General features: G+C 54.4%; 2 protein-coding genes and 1 long non-coding RNA gene across 9 annotated transcripts; 1 reads left to right on the top strand and 2 right to left on the bottom strand.

The window, feature by feature from the left end:
• Window positions 1-2442: 2442 nt before the first annotated feature.
• Window positions 2443-15209, bottom strand: BRD2 (bromodomain containing 2). 6 transcript variants are annotated; one of them, XM_081851189.1, is made up of 12 exons: window positions 14738-15209; window positions 9057-9357; window positions 7939-8076; window positions 7617-7758; window positions 7250-7461; window positions 6754-7128; window positions 5941-6069; window positions 5578-5832; window positions 5168-5379; window positions 4647-4960; window positions 3525-3647; window positions 2443-3424 (listed from the first exon to the last, which is right to left on the bottom strand). In XM_081851189.1, exons 1-12 carry the CDS (start codon window positions 14740-14742, stop codon window positions 3294-3296), a joined length of 2337 nt encoding a protein of 778 aa, XP_081707315.1. In that variant the 5' UTR covers window positions 14743-15209; the 3' UTR covers window positions 2443-3293. The 6 variants fall into 6 exon arrangements, with proteins under 6 accessions (XP_081707315.1, XP_081707316.1, XP_081707317.1 ...); XM_081851190.1 differs by lacking the exon at window positions 14738-15209 and adding an exon at window positions 14369-14567; XM_081851191.1 differs by lacking the exon at window positions 14738-15209 and adding an exon at window positions 14388-14567.
• Window positions 15210-18968: 3759 nt separating this feature from the next.
• LOC309335487 (class II histocompatibility antigen, M alpha chain-like) lies at window positions 18969-23150 on the top strand. Of its 2 annotated transcripts, XM_081850539.1 has the most exons (5): window positions 18969-19119; window positions 21030-21287; window positions 21625-21906; window positions 22020-22148; window positions 22449-23150. In XM_081850539.1, exons 1-5 carry the CDS (start codon window positions 19035-19037, stop codon window positions 22451-22453), a joined length of 759 nt encoding a protein of 252 aa, XP_081706665.1. In that variant the 5' UTR covers window positions 18969-19034; the 3' UTR covers window positions 22454-23150. The 2 variants fall into 2 exon arrangements, with proteins under 2 accessions (XP_081706665.1, XP_081706666.1); XM_081850540.1 differs by lacking the exon at window positions 22020-22148.
• Window positions 23151-24384: 1234 nt separating this feature from the next.
• LOC309335488 lies at window positions 24385-24915 on the bottom strand. Its single transcript, XR_014153539.1, has 2 exons — window positions 24739-24915; window positions 24385-24548 (listed from the first exon to the last, which is right to left on the bottom strand). It is a non-coding gene; the product is annotated as an uncharacterized lncRNA (long non-coding RNA).
• Window positions 24916-27817: the final 2902 nt, after the last annotated feature.

Here is a 27817-nt window from a genome sequence, read left to right as displayed (position 1 = left end):
CCACTTATGGGCTTCCTTGCTCAGCTACCGCAAGAGAACACCAGGGCCCCCGCTGAATCACATCACCAGACTTGGCCTTGGGCACAACCCCCAGCACAGCCAGTCTCCCTTGCCTGGGATTTGCACTCCACAATGGGGCAGTTCCAGAATTTGTCTTGAACCCCCCAAAACATTTCCTTTTGAAAAAAATGCAAGCGCTCCAGTTGGGAATGATCCCACAAGCTGTGTGAAGAGCTTCATTTTTGCCCTCATACGCACCCTTTTACTTTTATTTTATTGGAGGACACTCTCTCTTGCTACCCACAGCCCCAAGTCCTAGGATTACAGATTTCAAACAATCCAGGCTGCAGGATGTATCAGTGGAGAAAGAAGCTCCCTTTCAAGAGCCTCATCCTCTCAGTGGCTCAGTACCTCCAGCCTGCCTCTGGATTTCCATCAGTGGGGAGAGAGGGGGGCAAGAATGTCTCTGCCCCGATACATGGGGCACCCCCAGCAAGCTGCTGTGGGGAGGCAATGCAGTGGGTGGGGTCTCTTAAAAAGCGGTTTCCATGTGTCATTTCCATCCACCACTCACCTGTTTTTCCTTGGCAAACTCCCAAGGGGCAGGAGAGTCCCTTTCAGGCAGAGGGCCAAAGGGGGGAAATGGGGGGAGGGGGAGGAGACTGGGTTTCCCTGACACACTTACAGCCAGCTACACTCCAGCCCCACAGTGCCCTCCTTTCTCAGGAAAGCCCTCCCAGCCTCTCACTGCCTGCCTCAGACCCAGGAAGAAGGAACAAGAACTTTCCCCAATCAATTCACTTCTTCATCCCTGGCGAGGGTGGAGCTGGGCCAAGGGGTCTCTGGGCAACATGGGGGTGGGGGTGGGAAGCCCACTTGGCTTGGCTGATCAGCCCCTTCCCCCAGTCAAGCAAGAATTGCTTTCAGGCAAAGCCCTCCTGTGTGCAGCAGGATCAGTACAGCAGTGGTGGGTCAGAAAACTGCAGCTCTCAGCCTTACCACCTATGTTCTGCTGGCCTTTTTAGCTCCTATGTCCAGAGATTGTCTACAAGTGCAGCCACCTTTGGCCTTCAGCAAAAAGGGGAAGCAAGTGTCAAGCTGATGGGGAACCTGAAAATTCTGCTCTGTGCCACCCATTAATTTGTGGGCAAGGGGGAGAATTGTCCAGTCCACCTGTCTTCTTGACTCTCCCTGGGCTTACCAAAGTACTCCAGGCCGTAACTAATCAGGCAAGTGGCAGATCTAGTACAGCATCCCTTCTCGGTGGTTGACCAGAGGACTATTATGGGAAACGAGGAAGGACAGACGCCCAAGACCTCGCCTTCACTGCCCCCTACAGGAAGGACTTGCAGCTTGATGTGTGAGGAAGTACAGTGGTGCCTCGCAAGACGAAATTAATTCCTTCCGCAAGTCTCTTCATCTTGCGGTTTGTTCATCTTGCGAAGCACGGCTATTAGCGGCTTAGAAAAAAGGGGGGGGAGGGAAATTCGTCTTGTGAAGCACCTCAAAAACGGAAAACTCTTTCGTCTAGTGAGTTTTTCGTCTTGCGAGGCATTCGTCTTGCGGGGCACCACTGTACCTACCTTTGCTCCAGTTTTCTGACCCTCAAGCTTTATCAGGTGACCCTGTGGGTTTTCTGCAACAACTATCTTCAAGACCCTCCCTTACTACAAGAGGAAGCTGAGCTACTCAAGTGGGTTTTTGATGGCTGTGCAGCCAGCAGGCAAATGGAAGATTTGAAACCGCACATTAAACCCAAGCTCATTTGTGATATTCTGGTTTTCCCCCAGGAAAACTGAAGCTTCACCATGGCATATTTGGAAGCCCGACTGAAGTGTGATGGTCAACAACCTGGGGTAATCAGAAGGACAGCTCCCCGTTCAAGAGCAGGGTTGGGGGGGTGATGCTTTCCATACCCTCTCCTGCCTTAATTGCACCACACACTATTAAACAAAGCACGTTGTGCTCTTTAGAGAAGACTGCATTGAGGGGGTTGTACAGTGGTGCCTCGCAAGACGAAATTAATCCGTTCCGTCAGGCTTTTCGTATAGCGGTTTTTTCGTCTTGCGAAGCAAGCCCATTGACAGCTTAGCGGCTTTTAGCGGATCAGCTGATAAGCGGCTTAGGAAAAGAGGGGGGAAAGGGGGGAAAGGGAAAAAAACCCACAGGAACTCGCAAGCGCCTCCAAAACGGAAAGCCCTTTCGTCTAGCGGGTTTTCCGTCTTGCGAGGCATTCGTCTTGCGGGGCACCACTGTACTAGATGGCCCTTAAGAGTCTCCTCCAACTCCCCGGGAAGGGGGGCTGCTCAGGAGACCAAGCACTGGCTGGAAGCAGGTGGGGCCCAGTTCCCTGACCTGGTGGCAGCGAGACCCTCGACAGGAAGGCTGCCTGTTGTCTGTGCCCAGCGCTGCCCTCTTCCCCACTCAATCCACACCAGCCTGTATAATATTTTTTTTTATTTACATGTTTAAAGAACCAGAAGGCTTAACATACAATAAGATGAAACAGAGCCCTGGAAGGTGGACACAGGCAAGGGGAATAAAAGGAACAGTAGAAAAAAAAAATATACAGTCAACATAAAAAAAACCCTCAAGCGGGCTGCTCTCTCCCCTCCACCAGCCTCCCTTGAGGGGCGAAGAACATGCTGTCTCGATTTTGCCCAGGGACGTCAACGGTCGCACTCACTCCAGATCCCAGGGAAAGCCACCGGCGGGAAACAAAGAAAAATAAATAAAGGAACCTCTTGAGTGCCTGCCGGGGTGTGTGTCAGAGGAGGAGCTTCTCCCCACAAGAGTCTTGTCTCCCCCTCAGGGCTCCAAGTCCAAGCTGGCGGGGCACAAACACCACAGCGCAGTTCCTCACCCCCAACCTGCCCCTCCAGGAACGGAGCGTCACAAAACCAAAACTTGCTAAATGCTTTTATAAAAACCACAAGTTTGTTTCCTAAGATTCAACCAAAACAGGAAAACACTGCCCCCCCACGCTTGCTGGAGCCAACTGTACAGAGTCAGGGTGCCCCATTCCACAACGCAAACACAGCAGGGCCAGCTCTCGCCCCAGGGCCCCAAGGGGGGGCGGGACAACAGGGAAGCCGCCAGCCAGCCAGCCGCAGCCCTTCCGACCCCGGGCGCCCAGCTGGAGGGGGGGTGGAGGGGAGCCCGCTCGTCCACCTGCGCCGCTCTCTTGCCAGTTCTGGTCCTGCAGAACCTCTTCCGAGCAGGCTGCCATCGCTGGCCGGCCAGCCACCCCCCGGCGGCTGGTGCTGCCGCTGCTGCCACCTCCACCAGCCTGCCTAGCTGGAGTCAGAGTCACTTGTGTCCGAGGAGGAGGAGGAGGAGCTGGAACTGCTGGAGTCGGAGCTGGAGCTGCTGGCGCTCAGGCGGGAGACGGCCACTTGCTGTGCGGACTCCGGCTTCTCGTTGGCTGCACAGGGAGAGAGAGAGAGAGGGCAAAGGTGGTGAAGGATGCCAGAGGGTCAAGGGCAGGAGAGAACCAGGCCCAGGAATCAGAAGCCAGGGCTTACTTTTCTTGGGGGGCTTCTTAGCAGAGTTCAGCTGCCCGCTGACGTCCTGCAGGCGCTTCTCCAGCTCCCGCTTCTTCTCCAGGGCCAGCTCCTCCTTCGTCTTGCCCACTGGCTTCTTCAGGGCTGGAAGGAAGAAAGAAGGAAGGAATTTACTGGGGAGCTCCTCTTCCCCTTGCGCCCTCATCCAGCTCTCATTTGGGACAACAGGAGGGCAAGCACTACCCAGCTCCACACAAGGAGAGCTGCTTCTGCTTCTCAGACCTCTGGCTGACACCCCTGAACACCTCCATTATCAATAAGAACTTGGCAGGCAGGCAGGCAGGCAGGGAAAGCCCACCAAGGGGGTCTTCATGAGGAGCCCAAGCCTGGCTGGGGAAACGGAGAGGGGGAGTCCAAGGAAGGGTTAAAGAAAGAAAAGAGGAGCCTCAGCAGAGACCCCTCCACTTCCAGCACCACTGAAACCCCCCCCATCACCCAGCCTCCCTGCTGAGGGTGTTGGCTGTCCCAGATTATCTGTATTTACTATGACTCCTTGTCTTACTTTGGACTGCCCTGAATACCACCATTTGGTAGCCAAGCGCCAAGCCAAGCCAAAAATCCTTTTGGGGTGCATCTTGCCCTGCCTGCTGATGAGACTGAGTTTGTGATGACTGACGATATTGTCATTTATCCGTTTTAGTTCACCACTGTATACAGCGATACCTCAGGTTAAGAACTTAATTCATTCAGGAGATCCGTTCTTATCCTGAAACTGTTCTTAACCTGAAGCACCACTTTAGCTAATGGGGCCTCCTGCTGCTGCTGTGCCACCGGAGCACGATTTCTGTTCTCATCCTGAAGCAAAGTTCTTAACCTGAGGTACTATTTATGGGTTAGTGGAGTCTGTAACCTGAAGTGTCTGTAACCCGAGATACCACTGTATTTCCTAGTTCACCGCATGGAGTCTGGAGGTGCCCCCCTTTCCTCACAAAGGGACAAAGCTGTGCTTATTCAAACACCGACACCCCCCCCGGCTTCTAAGAGAAGGGATGTGGCTGCCATGGGACTCCTGGGGTGGGCTGAGGAGCCTTGTGGGAGGCCCAGGGTGCCCAGAGCCCAGCCCCCTTGGTCGCCCCCACTCACTCTCGCTGTAGGGCTTGCGAGGCTTCTTCCGCAGGCAGGACAGGACGTAGCGCTCCAGCTCCCGCAAGGTGGAGGGCTTGAGGGTCTCGAAGTCGATCTCGATCTCCTCGGGGTTGGAGTCGCGCAGGGAGGGCTCCCGCGACTGGATGATGTGCACCACCCGGCCCAGCTTCTCCCCTGGCAGCTTGTTGATGTCCAGGCTGAGCTGGCGCTTCTCGTCGTACGTCATGGGCTTGCTCTCCTCCTCCTCCTCCGAGTCGTAGAGCACAGGGGCCGGCAGAGGGAGGGCCTTGGCGCTGGCCTTCTTCGAGTTCCTGGGGAGGGGAGACACGCCTTAGACCCAGGGGCCCCACCGCTTGCGCACTGGGCGGGACCCGGCCAGCGGCAGCTGTCAGGCATCTTGGCTTATTCTACAAGGAGTTCGCCACGGTCGATCCGCCGGGGAAAGAGTCATCAGCCAGCTGCTTGCCCTGCTCTCCCCACCCCGACCCCATCGCCACGCTTTCGCTTGCCCCACTCACTTGCCACCACTGCTGCCACCTCCGCTGCCGCCGCCTGCCTTCTTGGACTTCTTGAGCTGGGGCCGGGCCGCCTCCTCCTCGCCTCCCGCCTTCCCCCCTTTGCGCTTCTCCAGCTTCTTCTTCTTCTTCTTGTCCTTCCTGTCCCGCTTTTTCTTGGGCTTGGAGACCGGGCCTTGAGAGAGGGCCGCCAGCTGTTCGTGCACTGCCCGCAGCTGGGGAGGCAAAAGGGAGATGGTTAGGGGGCTCCCAACCCCACCAACCGCAGGCGCCCTTTCCTCAATCCATGGCCGTGATCAGCAGTGGCTCAAAGCCACTTTGGGGGGGCAGAGAGTGTTGCTCTTGTTCTGGGGTCTCGCTTGCAGGCTTCCCTGCAGGGGGCATTGCTTTGGCCCCTGCTCTCTCTGCCTCACCTGTTCCTGGAGCTCAGCCAGCCGGTTGGCCCGCTCCTCCTCCGAGTCGGAACTCTCCTCACTGTCCGACGAACTCTCGCTGCTGCTCTCGTCGTCATCCCCCTCCTCTTCCTCTTCGTCGTCGTCATCATCGTCGCTGGAGGAATCGTCTGAGGAGGACTTCATCAGGAGGCCCGGCTGTGGGAGTGACGTGGAGGGGGGGTTGATGTCTATGGGTTCATCTGGCATCTTGGCATAGCTGAACTCGAAGACATCCTGCGGGAGAGCAGCAAAGACTCAAGGTCTGCTATTGAGGGGCCGGGTCATGGGGGGGAGGGAGGGAGGGAGAGCTACTGGCCTCTCTTTTCTTCCCATCAAACTCACCTGCAGCTTCCGAGCCATGGCCACCACGTCATGGTCAGGGGGGTTGTACTTGTAGCAGTTGGAGAACATCAGCCGCACGTCCGAAGCAAACTCCTGGGCGTCACGGTACTCCCGGTTCTCCATCTTGCGCTGAAGCCACAGAAAAAGAAAAGGAAACCGAAGGTAGGTAAGTAAAAGGGGAGGATCATGAGCTTTGCAACACACAAGGAGCAAACAAGCCCAAGACTGCTGTTTTGTTTCTTTTGTTTGCCCTTATGACTGCAGAAAGTCACTTAAGACACATGTGGCCAGTTCACGCTAAAAACCAGTGGGACTTGGGTGGGGTCTCTCCTCCCCACCGCTTGCCCTACTCAAGCCCTGCTTTGCCTGCCCTGGCATTGTCACATGGCTCCCCTCTGCCATGCACCCATGCTCACTCATGTTCCTATGGCCTCTCTCCTCCCCTCAACGCTGACTGCAAAGCCCACTGGGGCGGAGATTGCAGCAGATATAAAGAACCTGTTCAACAACTGGCACTGAAAGATTAGCAGAGGGCACGTTTTCTACCTGGAACAGAAACACGCATTTCACACTAGGCGGCCCCTTTAAAAAATAGTAAGGCCACTCATACCTCCCACAAATCTATTTAACCTAGATTGTGGAAGCAGCTGCTTGTATGGTGAAAATGAAAAGACGTCAGCAGACAGATTTTTCCTAAAATCCAAAGCACACAAAAGGCAACCATGTTCTGGAAGCCCCCCTCTCCTGTGCCCAGGAGTCCCCACCCTCTGCTCCTCTCCCCTTCTTCTCTGTGGTGGCCAAGCCCCCGCCTACCTTGATGGTGCTGAGGTCCATGGGATGCTTGATGATCTCATGGTAGTCGTGGAGGCCCAAGGCAGAAGCGTCGACCGGCTTGTAGAAGGGCCAGGCGTAGGCCGCGTGCTTCTTGGAGACAAGCTCCTTGAGGATGCCGTTGCAGTACTTGAGCTGCTCCGAGAGCTTGCCCCTCTTGGAGGTCTGGTGCTGCTGGGAGTCGGGCAGGTCTTTGCGGGGGGGCTTGATGGGGCGCCCGCTCTCCCGCCGGGCCGGGATCTTGGCTGCCTTGGTCTCCAGCACGGCTGCGGAGGGAGAGGACTCTCCGCCGCTGGTGGCGATGATGGCTGTGGGGGTCGGGGTGGTTGTGTCCGCTTTCCGCTTCACTCCTTTCTTCTGTTGGGGGGCAAGAGCACGGCTCTTAGGCTTCCAAGCCAGATTGGAGGAGAGAGGGGGAACCCCACACAGCTCAAGGCCCCCACCCACCCCCCTCGGCTGCCAGCTCACACAGGCTCACCTTGGCCACCGGCTGCGTTGGGGCAGGCACCGCCAGCACCGGCTGGGAGGTAGCAGTGGAGTGTAGCGGCTTGAGGAGAGGCGTAGAGATGACTGACGGGTGAGGGATGTTGATGACGGTGGTGGGGATGTCTGTGGGGTAGAGCTGGGCGTGGGACACGGAAGAGATGGCTGGCACTTGCTGAGCAGCTGCGTTGGCTGCTGCCAGGAGTGCTGGAGGGATAAAAAAGAAAAGTGGCTCTTTGTTAAACTGGAGGCAGCCTGCCCCAGACAGCCCCCAACTGGAGTAGAACCCAAGCAAGCCAGCAGGCACCCTAGCCGCTTCTGCCCCAAAGCCCGCCCACCCCAATCCCCTCTCGCGCCATTACCTGCAGCCCGAGAGGCCCCCTTCTTGTGGCTGTTCTTGGCCACGGTGATCACAATCTCCTGCTCGTCCTGAGGCATCTGGGCCACCTTTTGCAAGAAGATCTTCTCCAGCGTTTGGGCCATCAGCACAATGTCATCTGTGGGCTACACCAAGAGAAGTCGTGATCAAGGCATGAAGTTGCCAGCAGGCTGCTCTGCACACTTGGGAGTCTCTCCCCCCCCCCAAACCCCTCCCTCACAACTTATGCAGCCACTCCCCTGACACTCCAGCCATCCTCCAGCCTTGCGGCAGCTGCCTCTCCCGCCACACACGCAAACCCTCACCTTGTTGTAGATGTAGCAATTGGTGAACATGGTGTTGAAGTCCTGCATGCACTCGGCTGAGCTCCAGTAGTAGTTGTTTTCCAGGCGCCGCTTGATGGTGCCCATGTCCATTGGCTGCTTGATGATCTTGTGATAGTCCTGGGAGCAGAGAACAGAAAGCAAACCCACATGGTAGCCCCAAAGAGCACGGCACAGAGGCCGCACCGACCCCGGGGCTACCCAGGCTCCTGGCCAACGCCACATCCAAAGGGCCCTGCCAAATGTTGGCTACAGGTGGGGAAAGGGCAGGGACTCCTGCGCAGCCTTGCAAAGAGCAGGAAACAAATGCTTCTCAGCTTGCTAGGCCAAAAGAGGATTCTCGCTTCTTTCCCTGGGGTGCAGAGAGGATGCCCTTGCTGTCAAGGGACGCTCCCCAGGGGACAGCAAGGCTGGAGAGGCCTGCCCTGCCTAAAAAGCACCACCTCAGCACCCCTACTGTGCACAAAGAAGCTAGGCAAGCATAAACCTAGATGGATTTTTACCTCTGGGCTTTAACTCCTTAGGTGCCACAGGTGCTGGCCTTTAATTTGGGGGTCACTTGATGTCTTCTACAAAGTCATGGATGGGAATCTGCAAAACGCATTCAGGGCACAAGATTAGATTTGGGGCAGCGTGAGAGCGCAAAAGCGGCTGTATTGTCTCATCCATACCTTTGTAGGGGACATGGGGGGGGCGGGGACCAGGGGAGCTGCTCCAGGTGAAATTCCTGGCCAAACCAACAGCCTTAGGATTGTTTGGGGAAGAGATGCAGCTGAGCTCAAACTCAGGGAACAGGAGACAACTCCGCTCTGAGGCAGCCAAGGAGGCACATTTCCCTCAGTATGCTGCTGACTGGGGTGAGCAACCCAAGGGGCTCCCCAAAACACCTTGAATTTTAGCAGCACAGCTCAATAATCCAGAAGACTAGCTCAGCACACCAGATACAAACAAGAACCTTGGTTCATGGGATGAGGCAGGAAGTGATCCAGTAACCATAGCAACAAGGGCATCATTAACACAGCAGAACCCGCCCGCCGCCGGGGCTCATCTCCCTCACGCCCCCAGCCCCCCTCCCACAAGGCAAGGAGGAAGCTCATTACCGGAAGACCCAGCTTGACGGCATCCACCGGCTGGCGGAAGGGCCAGGCAAACTGGTGCTTCCAGAGGGCTTTCATCACCACTTTGTGGAGGTACTGCAGCTGGTTGGTGACTCTGCCCGGCTTCTTGGGGTTTGAGACCTCCGGAGGGGGAGGGTTGGCTGGGGCCAGCTGAAGGGCCGGGACGGAGGCCATGGTGGGGCTCTCGAAGCCCTCGTACAGAAGCGACGGCTTGCGGATCCGCTTCCCTGGCGCAGACTCGACTGCCAGACCCACCAGACCTGCATTGCCCTCCCCAAGGATCCTGCAAGACAGGGAGAGAAGGGCTGTTAAGGCAAGAGCCGGGGGGGGGGGGATCTGCTCTGATTCTGTGGTGGATTTCGCCACCTACTGCACTCTCCTCCCTCACATGAGCCAGCAAATAGAACATGTAGGGGGAGTAGCATTGCCCGCCCCCATCTGTGCAAAAGCGCACGAGATGCCCGTTCTGACACCTCTTGGAAGAGAAACACCAAATTATATCCCTAAGCGCAGCAAGAGCCAGGGGAAACTGCAGAGACCAGGCCAACCTAAGTGCTGAGCCATCTGCACCCACTCCCCCCTTGAACCTCAGCACACTGGCATTTCCAGATTGCGACACTACACTTGCTGCCCACAAGCTCACTCCCCCTTAAAGTACCATCATGAAGCCCAGTAAACAGGAGGGCATCGCAGGAATCCCACCAAGGCAAACTAGGCACACTCCGGAGAGCAGTGACAACATCTTAAAACAGTTCCAAATATGCCCAGGATTGGTGTTTTGAACCAGAGAACAGGGACTCTTCCCCCAGGACCAATGGGGGGGGGGTTAAACATCTGGGAAAACAGAGACACCAGGCTTCCTCCATAGTCAACCTGCTCATAAGATGAAAAGGACAGGGTTCATTGCCGGTTGCCGTGGTGCTGCCCAATCAGAGCGAGGGAGACAACAAAATGAATGGCTGACCAGGCCTCCACACAATGGGGCCAGCCAGTTGGCAAGGAGCAGTTAAGCCAAGGTGGGTTCTGAGTTGAAAAAACAACGGGGCGGGGGATGCAGAATTCTGATCTGTCTCCTGGCCCACAAATCCAGCCGTGGCACATTCTGAATACAGAGCCACAGATTCACAGTCTGCTGCCTTATAGTGCACAAGCCCAGCGTGCAACAGTAGCTGCCAACCCATCACCCAGGACACCTGCGGCTCCACCACCAGCCCTGGGAAATGAGTGTGTTGGTAAACAGAGTGAGGGCATCAAAGGGCAGAGCAGCCCTGCCACCCCGGGAGAGAGGAGCGCTTCAAAAAAGCCTTGCTTGCCCCTAAGGCATTACAGGGTCTCATGACAAGACAGCTCCCGATGCTACCATTCCCTTCACAGGCAACTCAAATCCCCTTAAAGCCATCCAAATAATTCACACAACTCATTGCTGCAGGGTTCACACCAGTGAATAACGAGGGGTGCGGGACATAGCTGCCAACTTCACCCCTTTTTTAAGGGACATTCCCTTATTCCAAATAGGATTCCTTGTAAGAAAAGGGAACGGTTGATAGCTAAGGGGGTGAGAGAAGAGGGGAAAGAGATGGCACTGGAGCTGCAGCAGCCCTGCAAAGGCTCCCCTGAGGGAAGGCAGGCGACGCAAAATTGTTGCTAAGCAATGGCGATGTCCGACGTTCCTCCTTTCCACACACCCAGGCAGGGAAGCCTCCCGCCGCAAGTGGCACCGCCAGTTCAAAAGCGACGCCCGTCATGTGACACAACACAGCCAGGTATGCTCGGTCAAGGCGCGCGCGCGCGCTCACTGCCCCCCCACCCCGGCGACCCCCCCCCCCCCGATCCCCTCTGGCCCGGCCGCCCCTTCCCCCGATTACGTACTTGCCGTTGGGGTTCACGTTCTGCAACATGCCTGCAGGAGCTCCTCCTCCTCCTCCTCCCGGGGGCCCGGCTCTCTCCCGGGACGGTCCCGCTCCAGCCGCCGGCGCCTCCGTGGCCTCGGGGAACCCCCCCACTTTGCTCGGCGGTCTCGGCCTGGCGGGGGGAAGAAAACGCCCTGGGCGCCGGGCTCAGGGGCGCATCGCCGCCGCGCCTCCCCCCGCCCAACCGGAGGCAGGCGAGCTCGGCTACTGCGGGGCCCCCATCGGGGAGGGGGCCGCCCGCCCCGCCGCCGCCGCCAGCAACAACAACAACGAGGCGCAAAAGCTAGGAAAATGGCGGCCTTGGCAGCGGCAGGACCCCGAGGCGGGGCGGGCGGGCGGGGGTCCCTCCGGCCAGCCCCCCGCCGGGCTCCCGCCGCGCAGGGGCGCCGGCAATGGAGGGCGCGCCCGTCTCCGCCGAGGCCGCCGCGTCCGGAGGCGCCGCTCCCCCGGCGAGTCGTCGCGGTCCGAGGCGCGGATGGCACTGGATTGTACTGGGATTACTGGCCGCACTCCACCTTTGCTCTCCGCCGCGTAGGTGGGGGCGGATGTTGGGGGGGGGGAGCAGAGGACGCTACGGAAGCCCGGAGGAGGGTCCGCCGAGCTGGCGCCTACAGCGATGACCGGCGATTAGGGGGCCGCCCGGCGAGGATGGATCTGGATTGAGTCCGCCCACCCTGCCCGGCACTCTCTTCCGCTCCCAGGCCAGGATCCTTCCTCCGCTCCAGCGAAATGGCGCCTCTCGGCCTGCCCCCGACCGCCCTTATAGAGACGCTCCCCGCGCTCCCATTGGCCCGCGGAGCAGCTGACATCACCATCCCGCCAAGCCACGCCCCTTCGCCGGCTCGGGAGAGCCCTCTGGGCGGAGCAGAGGCCGACGCCGGCCGCCCATTGGGCGACTTCGCCATCCATCACGCTCCCCCTTTCCGCCTCCTGTTGTGCCTCCCCGCTCCGTCGGCCCCGGCAGCCGGCTCGCGCATTGGACGGCTCTGCCATTCGTTGCCTCCCGATTGGCCGCCCTGTCACGTGGGGGCGGGGCGGCGGTTGGGAAGCGGCCGTTGGTTGTTGTGGTTCTCTGCTCACCGCGGGGGGAAGGGAGGGGGAGAGAGGCAGCAGCGCCATTTTGTGGCAGCCCAGAGAAAGCAGGCAGGGCGCGGAGAGGGCGAACAATGAGCCGACCGAGCAGCCCACCGGGCCCGGGAAAATCTCCTCGCCCTTCCTTCCCCGCACGGGCAGAGCGGCCGCGAAAGTGAGGCCAGGGCGCGTTTAAATAAAAGAGAGAGAAACGTTGTCCCTCAGGTCGTTCTTCCCGCCAAAACAAGAGCCCCTCACAGCGACACAAGAAAAGCCCGTCGCCTCAGCGCAGCAGCCCGGGATCGAGGGGCGAACCCCTCACAGTGGGGCGGAAGCACCCGAGTCGCACTCCAAAACGCCGCCTGGAGAGGGGGCCCCACACATCAGGGTCCAGGCGCCGCCACGGCGGGCCCTGCGCGTGAGAAATGGCGCCCTGGCCGCCCAAAGCCCCCACTTCGCCCCCTCGCGCGTCACCGTCTGCACGTGAGAAACGAGGCAGGAGTTCAAGGCGCCGAGAGAGAGAGGGGACCTTGAGGAGGAGCCAAACCAGCCGCAGAGCTCCCTTTAAAAAAGCGCCCCAAGGCTTCGCAGCAATGGCCCTGTTTTGCCATGCCAGGGGCGAAGGTCAAGGGCCAGAGTGGAGCCCAGGCCAGGCCAGGCCCGCCTCGGGAGGGGCAGCCCCTCTGCCCTGACCGCCACCTGCCAGGGCCCACAAGGCAGCAGCCTATCGCTTTCGCCCATAGACAAAGTGGGGCCAAAGTGTCCCCAAGGCCCAACGCAGAAACATTTCAGCCAGGGGGGAAATGGGGGAGCCAATTTCTGGCCCCTTGGAGCAAGTGCCTGGCCTGGAGGACAGCAGGCCCCTTCCTGGGAGGCAGGCTGGCGTTGGCCTCCACCCCCTGGCTGTGGGGTGCGTGGCCTTCCCCCAGGCTCTGGGGGGGGTGGTGGTGCTGGCAGGAGCCCTCCACACAGCCCCCCACCCCAGGCAGGGGCTATGCCCGGCCGCGCCTGCCTCCTCCCTGCTCAATGGGGAGAGAGCCTGGCTTCCCTTGTCCAGAGGGCGTGGAAAGGGGGCCGGTTGATCTAGGGGGCAGGTCCCAGGGTGCTTCTCTTTCCAGGCGGGGATCTCTCTCTACAGCCAAGGACAGAAGTAAGGAGGCTGTTGCAGCTGCAGGGATCCACCAGCCGACTTCCTGAGTCCAATGGAAATGGGGGGGGGGGTCAAACTGCTGGCATATCCTCAGCCCCCCCCCTTTCCTGGATTGTTCTGGAAGGAGAAGCAGGGGACGGTCCTTTGAGATGAGTCACATCCTGGCGCACTTTGGGCTGAAAGGAGGCTTCTCCCTCCCGCTGGCCTGTTCACCAAAGGGGGAGAGGCAGCACCCCCTAACCCCAGCCGCCCCACACGCGGGGCTCAAGAGGCCTGTCCTGCCCCTGTGTGCCATGCTCCTCCCGCATGCTGTGCTTCTCTCCACAGCGGCCATTTTGCAGGGGCACCCGGAGCCTTCCAGCTGACGGCCTCCAGAAAGAGGAGAAAACTGGGGAGAAAACTGGAGGGTTAGCGAAAGGAGGGCAGCGCCAGATCCTGCCCCTTCCTCCATTTCCTCTGCCAGCCCCATTGCGCTCCCGCCCAGCCCTATTCCAGCGAGGAGGCCTCTTCCTCCTCCTCCTCCATCACCAGGCAGGAGTGACACAGCACATTCACCGCAGCCATTTTGGAGGCGCAGGAAAGCACGCCAGGCAAAGCTGCTGCCCCTCGCCCGCCATGTCTGAAATGCTGTTCCCACTCACCTCCCTGCTTGCACAGGACACACACACACACACACACATCTCCAGCAGCCCCCAGTTTCTGAGGTTATGGAAAACGCCCTTCTCTCACATAGCCCTACCTAAGAAACAACAGGCAGCCCCACATTGATAGTCTTCGCTCCTTTCAGCCCAGATTCTGCTGCTTCTTCTGAGTCGCCTACTTAGGGGGACTGCCTGGCCTCCTCCACGTGGGGACTGGGGGCTTGGAGGGAGAAAACAGCTCAAGGTCAAACAAAGGCGGGTGCCAAGGTCAAGCCCACCCTCTGCTGCCCAGGACACTCTCCCAGGCACCCCCCAATATCGCGGGGGGGGCTTAGGGCTCACGTCCCCCCCTTCCCAAAAGATAGCCCCACCACTTTCCTTTGCAAGGCAGCCCCCCAAACTCTCCCCTTTTGCTTTAAAAGACGAGCAACCCCCCCAATGCAAGCACGCACACACCCCGACTTCAGCAAGGCAAAGAGACGCCCCCCCAAGCCCCCCCATCATTGCAAAACAAAACCCCACCTGTCATATTGAAATTTACCCCAATTCCTAGAAGCTTCTGCATCATTGTAGCTTTAAAGAAGCCTGGAATGAGCCACAAGACAGAGGGGGGGACACCTCTCCCCCCCCTCTTCCGAAGACGCCCCTCCTCCCCCCACATAAAAAAAATGGGGGTCCCATTGTCAGGTGCCACGTGACAGCCAACTTCTCCCTTCATTTCAGGCAGCTGGCCCTTTAAACAGCCACCGCCCGTCGCCGCCTTGGATTGGCCAGGTTGCGCCACCGGAGGCGGGAACAGCGACTTGACTGGCAGATCCCTCTCCTTCCCCATCCCCCAGCCAGCCGAGCCTTCACTCGTCCAGACGTGTCACGTGGGCAGAAGGGACTCACCTCATTGGTCGCCATCGGGAGAAGGAGGAAGGCGCGCGACCTTGGCGGCCCCGGTGCGACGAGGCCCATCCTGATTAAATTCCGGCCAAACTTAGGCCCCCGCGACGTGACAAAATAATAAGAAATAAAACACCCATTAAAAAAAAAAAATCCCCCTCAACGGTCGCTTCAGCTGCCATGGCCGGGCGGGAATCCGAAGTGACGCCCACGTCATCGCCTCCTGATTGGCTCCCCGCCGTCACGCGACCGTTCCATCAGAAAAATGCCCGGATGATCCTTCAAGGGGGGGGGTCAATCTATGAGGCGATTTTGCCCGTCCGCCGAGAAGAAAGCGCCAAACCGGTGGAGGGAGAAAAATAACCCGCCTCGTCGAAGCCGCCTGGCGGGGGGTCCGGATCGAGCGCCGCCCCCTCCCCCGCCGAGGTCTCGCTTTGGGGGTGAAGTCAGCATGGCTCCCGCGACGCCCGGGGACGGCGACTGCGCATGCGCCCCGCTCCCTCCCCGACTCTTCCCCCTCCCGCCCGGGGCGCATGCGCGCTGGGGCTTCGCTGCGGCGCGAGTCCCTTTCTGCGCGGTGGCGCAATGGCGCGGGGAAGGAGCGAGGGGAGCCCCGGGCACGGCGCATGCGCGGGAGCAGCCCAGCCCTTTCTCTCCCTGATGCAGAGTCCCGGGCGAGTCCCATTTAGTCCTGCGCGAGCTCGCGGTTTCAGGAATAAAGAGCGCCCTTTCCTTTCCCTGCACTTATGCATCTGCGCGACTGCAGCACGAGCGCCTGCTCTCGCCGTGCGCCAAATGCGGAGTTGAACTATGGAACTCCCTGCCACAAGAGGCGGCGCTGGCCATCACTCTGGACGGCTTCGCTAGGGAATTAGACAGATGCAGAGGAGGGGGCTAAGGCTAGGGAGGGCTCTGCTTGCTCGAATCCTGCTTGCGGGTTTCCCGCAGGGGTCTGGTTGGTTAAGAGGCAGAGAAGGACAAAGAACCTACAAAGAGCCCAGCAGCAGCAGCAGCAGCAGCAATGGCCAAGCAGATGTCCCGAGAGGGAAGTCCAGCAGCAGCAGCAGCAGCAGCAGCCACCTGAGGGGTAGACTGCCTCTTACAATGAATGTCCTAGTTGAATTTTATTCTTACGGTCACAGACCAGATCCGGCTCACTAACAATATCAGGGAAATCATAAAACACAACAGGAATGCATTGAATTGCAATTGGGTATAACAAAGACAATACAGTTAAAAATATATATTAAATCTTGATCACTAAAATATAACCTAAAATTGTCATTTAAAACCTTAATCGTTTTGGTAGTTCCCTGAGTTTTCTGGCAGTCGCACACAATTTGGCCACCCTGAGCGTGATCTCAGGATCCTTGTCCTCTACCAGGAGTTTTAGACATTGAAGTTTAGACCCATTTGGAGATTTGGGTATAACAGGAGTGATAAATACCGAGCGTAGATCCCTGTAGAAACGGCAGCATAGCAAGACGTGAGAGACGGTTTCTACCTCCATCCAGCCGCAGGGGCAGACTTGTTCCATGTATTATGGTTTACCCTCGAAGCTGCCCTGCAATAAGGCAGGTGGCAGCACGTTGAATCTAACGAGGGTAAATGACCATCTGTATTTGGGTATTTGTAATTTTTATGTCCTATTAATTTTTATGTCCTATTAACTGCAATCTGTGCATTGCAGGGGGTTGGGCTAGATGACCCTCATCCCACCGCCTTGAAAGCCCTCTGAGTGGGTGGCCGTACGGCAGCCCCACTGAAGTCGAAGGTGGCTTTTAATCAATTTGCACCTATCACTTAGCGGTTGCCTTAATTTCTCTCTGTCCTCCCGCTGCACCCAGGCACAGAGATTTTGGGAGAATTGTGCCAGCGAGGGGTTGGTCTAGATGAGCCCCAGGGTGCCCCCAGTCCGCCTCCATCATATCGCCAATCCATTGATTAAGGAGGATTTTGTTTTTATTCTTCCAATTCATCCATATCAGTCTCTTGGCCACAATAAGGGCATGTGGGATTCATTTCTGCTGTCAACTTCCACACGACGGGTATATAATTCAAAAGAATGTTTTCTTCTTAAAATCTTAGCTTTTTCCCTGCACAGTCATATAATTGATATATAGCCCAGCACTTTCTCCCCAAAAATTCTCTGTAGGAACATAGGTTTCAAAGAGCAGATAAGAAGAAGAGGAAAGGGCAGCCGGTTTGGGTTTTCTTGCAGGTTTCCTCTTGGAATAATAATAATAATATTATAATAATAATAATTTATTATTTGTACCCCACCCATCTGGCTGGGTTTCCCCAGCCACTCTGGGCGGCTGCCAACAAAGATTAAAAATACATTTAAATGTCACACATTAAAAACTTCCCTGAACAGGGCTACCTTCAGGTGTCTTCTAAATGTCAGGTAGTTGTTTTATCTCGGGCGCCACCACCGAGAAGGCCCTCTGCCTGGTTCCCTGTAGCTTTGCTTTGCAAGTTTACCTCGCCTCTCAACAAGGTCCCTTATGGGGCTTCTCGGGAGTAAGTTGCTAGGAGGTTCGGAGGGCAGGCGGCTTGGGAATTTCCCCAAGCACACTTCCTGTTTGTGACTCATTGAGTCTTTTATAACAGGCACACACAGACAGGGCCTGACAAAAAGGGAAACTCTGAGAAGAGGACAGGGAAGTGAAAGCGAAACTCTGGCCCTGCCCTGAGCCCCTTGTGGTGGATTTCTATAGGGAAGTGGGCAGGGGATGGGGGTCAGAGCTTGCTGGAGCCAGGCACGATCTCCTTTTGCTTGTCTGCAGAAATTCATGGAGGATAGAACCTCCAGCGTCAGAGGCAGTCTACCTCTGAATGTCAGTTGTTGGGGAACAATGGCAGGTAGGGAGGGGGGGTTTCCTGTTTAGCTATGGTCCCTGGAGCTCCTTCATTTTCCTGTGTGATGCCCCAGATCATACCCACCCACCCACCGATTCCTGCATTTGCACGCGTTGAACTATATGACCCTGAGGTGACCCTTAAATCTCCCATGGTTCTATGATCTATTATTTATCTATCATTAAATTTGTGTGCCGCCCTTTGTGCATACATTTCAGGACATGTTTGCAGCATAAAAATGTGAGATAAAAAAACAACACAAAATATATAATAAAAAGAAGAACGAAACAATAACCCCCCCTTCCACAAGCATATATGCGATGTTAGTCAGCCCAATGCTTAGGTGCAAGAGGAACGCTTTCGCCTGGTGCCTAAAGGTGTCTAATGAAGGTGCCAAGCGAACTTCCTTGGGGAGAGCATCCTACAAACAGGGAGCCACTGTAGAAAAGGCCCTGTTCTCGTGCCCATTTAGGGGGCACACACAAATAGGGGACCAGCTGAGCATTGCAGAGCCTGGGTTGGTTCATAGGGGGAGAGGCAGACTTTGAGGTGGGGCAGGATATTATTATTATTATTATTATTATTATTCACTGGGGAACAATTTTTTTTCATTTTCTGTTGCATGAGATTTTTCAACTGTTCTTATATTCTCTTTTCAATGTTATACATGTCATGTTCAATGCTATATAAGTCACTTACACATTTATACTCATATTGTATTACTTTGGCTATGTGTTTAATAAAATATTGAATACTTGCATTGTGAAAAACAGATTATGGTGAAAAGTGGAAAATGAAAAAAAAAAACCCAACCCTAGAGCTTACAGAACAAAACCAACTTCAGATACGAAATCAGCACGTTGAAATTAGGTTAGAACAACTGCAGGTGTCAATGCAACACAAAATTGTTCTCCAGTGAAGAATTATTATTATTATTATTATCATCATCATCATCATCATCATCATCATCCTGAGCCATTCAAGGCCTTATAAGGCAAAACCAGCACTTTGAATTGGTCCCAGAAACTAATTGGCAGTCAGTGCATTTGGGTCAGGATCCGGGCGCTACGTTTTTCCCTGGCCAGCAACCTGGCCGCCGAATTCCGCACCAGCTGAGCCCTCTTCAGAGGCAGCTCCTGAGTGATCTACGATTCACTGGGAGCTTTTAAACAAAGGTCAGACGGGCCATGCGTCGGGGATTTCTTAGCAGTTTAGGGGGTTGGGCTGGATGACCCTCCGGGGTCCCTGCGAGTCTCTCCTCCCGCAGCCTAAGTCTGCGCTCCGGAGCCGAAACCCGGCAGCCTCTCCCTGGCAACTGGTGACGACGAAGCGCAACGAAGCCCCATTGGCTGCCTGGGAGAGGCAATCCCCTAAACTGCTGCGAGTTGGGGGAACTCAGCTGTGGGGCTCAGAGATTTGCCGTGGGGCAGCGAGGACGATGGGTCCCGGGAGGTGCAACGGGGGTCTGGCGGCCCTGGCCTGGCTCTGGGGGGCAGCGGCGGCTGCAGCGGCCGAAGTGCGAGGTACAAAATTGCGTCTCCCTATTCCCTGCCTGCGCGGGGTGTGAAAACGAAGGTGGGTTTTTTTTGGGGGGGGGAGGTGGGGGGCTTTCAGATTGCATGCTTTTTCCCTAGCCCTGGCGAGTTCCTACGAGCTGGCAGCGAGCCTCCCTTGGCAGCGCGTCCGTGTCCTTGCTAACATTTGCCAGGCGGAAATTCAACCGGTGCAGCTTTCTCCCCCTCTCTCTCCCCCGCCCGGCCCCAAACTCTTTTCTGGGTGGTCTGCAGCCCCCCACCCAGAAGATGCCGGCTCCTCTGGGACTTCCAGGTGACCTTGGCTCGCTAGAGAAATGCCACCCCGCTTTTATTTATTTATTTTAAAATCCCTTTCGAGTTTCACTTTTGCAATTAAACTGGGGGGGAAAGACTTCCGAGCAGCCCTGTTGGTGTGACTTGAACTCGGATCTGACACCCGTGTGCACACTCTCGACTCACAAGACTGGAGAGTTGGAAGGGACCATGAGGGGGTCATGCTAGCCCAACCCTCTGCCAAGGCACAGTTGTTTACAGCGTTTTTCCAAATAATACTACTACTAATAATTTTTTATTTGTACCCCGCCCTTCCCAGTTCAAAAACCAGGCTCAGGGCGGCTAACAACCAATGTGAAACACTTAATTATAAAAGCAGCATAAAATACAGTATAAAAAACATGAATAACAATAAAATTCAAAAATTCAAAAATCAATTAGATAATCCCCAGGGCCAGTGAGGAGACCAGGGGAGAATTAGCTGTGGGGTCTCAGAGCGGGTGATCTTCATAAAAGGGAAGGAGAGGGAAGAAAAGGGAAATAAAAGATCAGGCTGAATTCAAATTAAAGGCCAGGCGGAATAGCTCTGTTTTACAGGCCCTGCGGAAGGAGGTTCAATCCTGCAGGGCCCTGGTCTCCTGGGACAGAGCATTCCACCAGGTCGGAGCCAACACTGAGAAGGCCCTGGTGGAGGATAGTCTGACTTCCTTAGGGCCCGGGACCTCTCAACTATGTAAATAGTATTTTGGCACCTAGTTTTCCCCTCTCTCCCCCATCCCCTAATAAGTTTCCCCCTCTCTCCCCCATCCCCGTAACTGTGGGGGCTGCGGAAGGGGGAGGGGCAAATGGTGTTCGGAGGGGGGAAATGTGCTTTAGAATCCCCTACTTGCATTGAGGAAGTTCCTTCCTTCCTCTCCACGCCTTGTAGCAGAACCACAGACTTGTAGAAGAATAGAACAATAGATTTGGAAGGGGGTTCCCAGGGTCATCTAGTCCAACCCCAGCTCAATAACCTCTGTTTCACCCCACAAGCACTTTCTGACAGTAACTGCTGCTTGCAAGCAGAAGAAGCTTCCTCAGAAGGCCATCTCAAGCAGAGGTTGGATGGCCCCAGGTTAGTTAATAATAATAATAATAATAATAATAATAATAATAATAATAATAATAATAGATTTTGTTTATACCCCGCCCTCCCCAGCCAAGACTGGGCTCAGAGCAGCTAACACCAGGTATAAAAACTATGGATTAAAATACAACTTAAAAACAAGATTGAAATGCAACATTGAAATGCAGCCTCATTTCAGCAGAAACTCAAATCAAAAGTTCATGCTTTCTTGCCATCCATCGCTGGCACATATGACTTAGCCAGGGAGGGTGAAGGGCAGGCAGCAGAAGACGGACACATGGAGGGGCGCATGGAGGCACATCACAGAATCAAAATAATTGTGGAGTTCAAGGGCCATCTAGTCCAACCCCCCTGCAATTTTTGCCCAACGTGGAACTCGAACCCGTGTCCCTGACATTATGAGCCTCGTACTCTACTGACTGAGCTATGATTTGGGGGCAGCTTCTTATCTCCACCTCGATGACAGCGGTTGACCAACCTCCCTCTTTTTTGTGTCCAGAGGATCCTGCCCACCTGTTTTCTGAGGTCTACCTGTGCCAGCAGGATTCCCTGCTCCCTGAGATGGTCCAAACGCTGGACAACGAGGAGCTCTTCTGGTTCAACTCCTCGGAGTCTGTCTGGCACGCCCGCCTCCCCGATTTCCAGCCGGGGGTGCGGACCCGGACCCCCGAAAGTCACATCCGGGTGCTGAACCAGCTCTGCAACGACGTGCTGAGCAACTTTTCGTACTATTTCGCAATTATGCCCGAAGCGAAAGGTGAGGGGGGTTTCTTTGCCTTGGGGGGACGGATGGAGGGAGGGAGGGAGCCACCAGAAACTTCCTCCAGAGAGGAATTGTAGAATATATGTTACAATAAAAACAAAGAAAAAAATATGCTACGATAAAACTAAAAGTAAAAGTAAAATAAAAAATACAAATAATAATGTAAGTAAAAGGATGGGGACCCACCACTGAAAAGGCCACGTTCTCAAGTTGCTACGATAAAAATAATAATAAGTAAAATAAAAAATACAAATAATAATGTAAGTAAAAGGATGGGGAGCCACCACTGAAAAGGCCACGTTCTCAAGTTGCCACCCTCTGCCCCCCCCAGGTATCGCTCAGGTGAAGGTCTTCCCTCTGCAGCCGCTGCAGATGGGCCAGCCCAACAAGCTCGTCTGCTCAGTGACCAACCTCTTCCCTCCTGCGGCTGAGGTCACCTGGACGTACCAAGGCCAGCCCGTGACCCAGGGGGTCTCCACTCCTCCGGCAGTCCCTGTGGAGGACCTGGAGTTTGAGCTCTTCTCCTATTTGGAGGTGACCCCCCAGGAAGGAGACATCTACAGCTGCAACGTCAAGAGTCCCCGCGACACCTTCAGCATCCAGACGTTCTGGGGTGAGGCCCTGCTCTCCCCCTCTCTCCCCACACCTTGCCCCAAATGACCCTTGTACTCTCTCTCACACACACACCCCGACTGACCCTTGGTCCCATCTCTCTCCCTCCTGCAGTCCCCCAAGATCCTGTCCCCTCGGAGCTCCTGGAGAACATCCTGTGTGGCCTGGCCTTTGGGGTTGGCGTCCTCTTTGCCATCGCCGGGGTGGTCCTGGTGGCAGTATCCTGCAAGTGCGACAGCACAGGTAGAGCTGGAGGAGGCCCCCGGGCCCCTTGGGGAAGGAGGAGGCTGCAGCTCTGGGGCAGGTGGAACCAAAGGTTTGTAGGGTTGGAAGGGGGTACCCTGAGGTCATCCATCTCAACCCCCTGCACGGTCGCAGGTTCCCTTTTCATTCATCTGTTTCCTTGCTGGGCAAAACGTGTACGCCGCTTGACGTGAAATATGGCAACCATCAAAGTTTCCTGCATTGCAGCGGGTTGGGCTAGATGACCTTTAGGGGACCCTCCCTCCAGTTCTGTGATTCTACGACCTTTCTCTTTTCCAGAATGAAATCCCCAGAGTCAACCTGAAGGAGGGATTTGGAGGAGAAGGAGCATCACCTTTAAAGTTACCCCTTGCCCCCACCATGGGAAATGCCCCTCTCGGTGCCAGAATCTCTCTCTGTGTGTGTGCCCATTTGCATTCAGTGAGCCTCGAACATCTGTCCGCCCTGCTTTGGTCCTGTGTCTCCCTTGCCACTGGCTCCCGGCAGGGGTGGGAGAGAGTCCAGTCTGTGAACCCGGAGAGAAACGGCTGCCAGTCAGTGTGGGCAATCCTGGGTGAGGCGGGTCAGTGATGTGAGTGAGCTTCTTCTGTTGCCGTTAAAGTTCTTGCTGCTAGAGGAGCAGTGGGGTAAATGAGGGGGTGGAAGGAGCAGAGCAGAGGAGCCCAACCAGGTTTGGATGAAGGAGTGCTGGCTCAGACCCCACTTCTGACACCTCTGTCGCACCAACCCCACTTCTGACACCTCTGTCGCACCAACCCCACTTCTGACACCTCTGTCACACCAACCCCACTTCTGACACCTCTGTCGCCACCAACCCCACTTCTGACACCACTGTCGCCACCAACCCCACTTCTGACACCACTGTCGCCACCAACCCCACTTCTGACACCTCTGTCGCACCAACCCCACTTCTGACACCGCTGTCGCACCAACCCCACTTCTGACACCTCTGTCGCACCAACCCCACTGCTAGCACTGGCACTGTTGCTGCAGGTTTGTGATGGCCTTTGGCTAGAACGAGAAACTTACATAGACTGAATATTGCTAGCCCCACAACCATCACTCACCCCACTGCTCACATCGCTAGCACCACCACTCCTACTCCTCCCACCTACGAGTCTTTCTCGCCAGGAGAGGAACACGCCTTGGCCTCGGATCTATTTTCTGGTCCATCAGCACCCGGCTTTTCCGCCCCTCCCAGGGGAATGAGAGACCTTCCTGGTCTGTCAGTGGCCCTTTAACAGGACCTTCTCTTGGAGGTACAGAGACCATCACCTGCTAATTGCTGCAGCAGGAGAGGACTGTACCACATGATTCTTCATTGGGGCAGCTGCGCCCTGCAGCGCAGTTTTTCTTCTGTGTGTGTGGCAGGGCTGAGCCCAGGCACTTGTGAAGTGATGGTGCCTCTGAGCGTGTTGAGAGTGCTGTCCATTACAGCAAGGAAGGGCAGATTGCTCCTTTTCAGCTTACAGAAGGCAGCTGCGGTATTTCTGGGCAGAAGTAATCCCCAGAACCATTCTCCCTTTTCTATGTTTTAGCATCATAGACTCATAGAAGGGACCCCGAGGGTCATCTAGACCAACCCCCTGCTGCAAGGCAAGAATATTTGGCCCAATGTGTGTCTCCAACCCATGACCCTGAGATTAATAACAACAACAATAATTTTTTATTTATACCCCACTCTTCCCGGTTCAGAAAACCGGGTTCAGGGCAGCTAACAACAAATTTAAAACACTTAATTGATGCAACAAAAAAACAGCATAAAATACAGTATAAAACGTGAATAACAATAAATTAAGAATTCAAAAATCAATTTAGGGGGGAAATCCATCCTATAAACATTAGATGATCCCCAGGGCTAGCTGGCTAAGTTAGTTGTTCTACCAACTGAGTTATCCGCGATGTGGAAGCACAGGATATTTTTTGGGAGGGAAGCTTCACTACCAGTTGAATTTCTGCCCTTTCATACAGCAGCTATGGGGAAGGCTTGAATAATCCCCGGGACTCCCCTACTTTGCAGGGTGGTTGTGCCGGACAACATGATAAAAAGGCAGTGGGCATCTTCTTAGTTTTAAAAGGCGGGGGGGGGGGAGACTGGGAGGCCCATGCAGGACTAAAGAGGCATTGCAACTTTTAAAAGAGGGAAAGCAGAGAGATGGAAGGAGCAAAAAAAAAAAAGTGGGTGGGTGGGTGGGTGGGTGGGAGGTTTGTTGGGGGGGGGTTGTTTTCGGACCTTACGGACGCTGCACCTGCAATTGTTCCTGCTCAGCGATGTGTCCCTTTCCTTTGCGTTCCTGACGCCGGGTGCCAGGTGGAATTATTGCCAGGGGTGCAAAAAAATAAAATGGGAAAAAAACAAAAAGAAAACAGATTTTGGAACTAATTACAGATAGGTAGCCGTGTTGGTCTGCCATAGTCAAAACAAAACAAATTCCTTCCAGTAGCACCTTAAAGACCAACTAAGTCAGTTCTTGGTATGAGCTTTCGTGTGCATGCACACTTCTTCAGATACCTTGGTATCTGAAGAAGGAAGGAAATTCCTGGAAGGAATTTGTTTAGATTTTGGAACTATTCTTTCGCGTCCTTCCTGGTGGTGCAAGCAGGAATTGAGGCAGAAGCCCCTGGGGTGGGGGAGGGGGGTGGCTTTGCAGGGGTGGGGGAATCCAAGGGGGGGTCAGGGCCAGAAAGATGGGGAGTGAGTCCATGGGTGTGGACTTGTACAGGCAAAGAAGGTGTGTTATTCCCTTCAAGGCGAGCGTAGAGCAGAGCTGGGGGCGGGGCTTGATTAAGGGGGCGTGGCATTGGGGGATTTGAGCAAGGGAGGCGCAGGCAGTTACAAAACACAGCTGTCAACTTTTCCCTTTTCTTGCGAGGAATCCTATTCGGAATAAGGGAATTTCCCTTTTAAGAAAAGGGAAAAGTTGACAGCTATGTTACAAAATCCATGGCATTAAAAAAAATATTATTATGTTTATTGACGTTTTTCTGGGTTTTCCAAAGTACGTGCATTGCGTCTCTTTTTTCCAAGTACATGGGGGGGGGGTTTGACAAATTTGCAAGGGACTGCAATATTGTCTCCTCCACTTTGATCTTCTTGCATGGGGGGCGGGGGAGAGATGCCTCTCCCCTGTCTCAAAAAATAGCAATACACACACCTGCGCTTTTTATTCTTTGTTTTTTTCCTGGCCCTGCTGTTCTCAGGCAACAACATGACCAGGCTGGAAGATTTGGGAAAGCTTCACTTGTGGGGGTTTCTGTTTATTTTGCAAAAAAATTAAATGCCCTGATTTCAGCTTATTTAAAGAGTCCTGCTTTACAAGTTGTTTAAAAAATAAAGAAAAATGAGTGACTTCATACTGTATTCGCAAGGAGGATCAATAAAATGAATTTCTTTTTTCTTCTTTTTTTCTTCTTTTTTTGACTATTTTCACATAACAAATTATTCCAACAATTATATTTTCCCCCTACGACTTCTCTCAGTTCCTCTTTCTGATTTATTAACACATATTGTTCTCTGCTAAGTAAAAATCTCTAAGTTATGTATCTATTATGTTAACAAATAGATTTGTGTATGTTTATTCGAAACTTGCCAAGGAGTCCAACTCATTTTGTTGTTTCTTTAAGTACTTTGTAAAAGGTTCCCATTCTTCTTTAAAGTCACAGTTGTCCTTGTCGCGTAGTTTGTGCGTCTATTTTGCCAGTTCCGCGTAGTCCATCAGTTTCTCTTGCCGCTGTTCTTTTGTCGGGATTTCTTCCATCCTTGTGCTATTAAGACTGTTGCCACCGTTGTCACGTACGTAAATATGTTCTTCATTTTCCTTGGCAGGTCTTTTCCTACAATCCCTAACAGAAATGCTTCAGGCTTTTTTTACGAATGTTAATTTGAACATTTTCTTCAACTCATTATAGATGGTAATGGGACGCGGGTGGCGCTGTGGGTAAAACCTCAGCACCTATGACTTGCCGATCGCAAGGTTGGCGGTTCGAATCCCCGCGGCAGGGTGCGCTCCCGTCGTTCAGTCCCAGCGCCTGCCAACCTAGCAGTTCGAAAGCACCCCCGGGTGCAAGTAGATAAATAGGGACTGCTTACCAGCGGGAAGGTAAACGGCGTTCCGTGTGCTGCGCTGGCTCGCCAGATGCAGCTTCATCACGCTGGCCACGTGACCCAGAAGTGTCTCCAGACAGCGCTGGCTCCCGGCCTATAGAGTGAGATGAGCGCACAACCCTAGAGTCGGACACGACTGGCCCATACGGGCAGGGGTACCTTTACCTTTACCATTATAGATGGTACATAACACCAATACAGATAGGAAGAATGTATAAAACCGGCTCAAATATATTTTGGAAATGTAAGGAAAAAGAAGGGACTTTTTATCACATGTCGTGGGATTGTAGAGAAATTAATAAAATGTATTTCAACAGGGGCAAATGTCAGGTTCTAGACTTAGGCAGGAAGAATCAACTGCACAAATATAGGATGGGGGCACCTGGGACGTGAGGGGGCATCCGAGGAGGGAGAAAAGGAGAGAGGAACAGAGACCAGTGTTGCCCCTGGCACCCCTGGCTGCCATTCAAGGCACCCCTGGGGGCCACGGCACACGGGTGGAAAACATCCGCCTTAGGCGGTGTAGAGACTCGCCCCACCTTTTCCAATACAGTATATAATGAATTGAGAAAGGTTTTAAAATATAACTTTAATAAAAAGCCATAGGCATTTTTATTAGGTTTAATTGGAGAAGAAATACATAAAAGAGATGTAAATATGTTTATGTATGCCACACATAGCTGTCAACCGTCCCTTATTTGGCGGGAAACTCCCTTATCCCAGCGCAGTTTGCCGCTGCTGTCCCTTATTGATGATGTCCCTTAAATTCCCCAGGTTTCATGCTTGCCCAGCTCGGGAGGGAAGCAGTGGCTAGGGTTCCTCCGCTGGGAGAGAGAGCGTGCGCATGAGCTGCCGCGTCTCCGTCTCTCCCTTTCCCCCCTGTGATAGGAATTTTGAGGTCATAGATATATGGTAATGTTCATAAGTGTACCAACATAGATCAGCACAGGAACACAGACCTGGAACAATCTTGGTTCCTAAACTGAGCACAGTTTTCTCTGCAAGGTCAAAGTGGGAAACCTTCCATTGTCTCTTTCCTCACAAGTCCTGTCTTAAGGGCACATTTAAGATATGAATAGGGTGTGAGCCTGTGACCTGGCCCAGGAACTAAGTATTTATCATTACAAAAGACTGGCCAGGCTCCCCAGGCAATCCAATCAAATAACCTGCCAGACAGGAGATAAACAATGACAGGAGAAAAACAACATTCAAATTTCTGTTTTAGACCGCCTTTTTTGAGATGTAGGTGTGATGTATCTGAGGGGTGGTCTTAGGTTACACCCCTTCTGTGATGTATGATGTTTCTGGAGGTGGTCTTGGACTCCAAGGCGGGCAATTTCAAAAGTCTTTATAAGGCCTTGTGTGCCATTGTTCTGGGTTCCTCCTCCTTCCCGCGTGTGGTGAGGGAGGACCCTGTTGCAATAAAGCTCAAGCTTACTAGCTGCTTTGCTTCTCAATATTCTCTGGCTGGTCTCTCTTATTCTCTCCTACCAATAGGGAACCTATGTAAGGACTGTTACGGTAAAAATCGCACCCGGATTTT

The sequence above is a fragment of the Podarcis erhardii genome (genome assembly GCF_964252035.2).
Source record: "Podarcis erhardii genome assembly, chromosome: 2".
Classification (NCBI taxonomy): Eukaryota; Metazoa; Chordata; class Lepidosauria; order Squamata; family Lacertidae; genus Podarcis; species Podarcis erhardii.
The sequence above is the reverse complement of the archived record's forward strand: the minus strand, read 5'-3'. Positions and strand labels throughout refer to the sequence as shown.

Coding starts and splice junctions, on each gene's coding strand:
- LOC309335487 (XM_081850539.1), top strand. CDS start 19,035: ATGGGTCCCGGGAGGTGCAACGGGGGTCTGGCGGCCCTGGCCTGGCTC. Junction 19,120..21,029: donor TGCAGCGGCCGAAGTGCGAG/GTACAAAATTGC, acceptor TTTTGTGTCCAG/AGGATCCTGCCCACCTGTTT. Junction 21,907..22,019: donor CAGCATCCAGACGTTCTGGG/GTGAGGCCCTGC, acceptor TCCCTCCTGCAG/TCCCCCAAGATCCTGTCCCC.
- BRD2 (XM_081851188.1), bottom strand. CDS start 10,972: ATGTTGCAGAACGTGAACCCCAACGGCAA. Junction 8,077..9,056: donor CCGTCAAGCTGGGTCTTCCG/GTAATGAGCTTC, acceptor CTCTGCTCCCAG/GACTATCACAAGATCATCAA. Junction 7,129..7,249: donor CAACGCAGCCGGTGGCCAAG/GTGAGCCTGTGT, acceptor GCCCCCCAACAG/AAGAAAGGAGTGAAGCGGAA.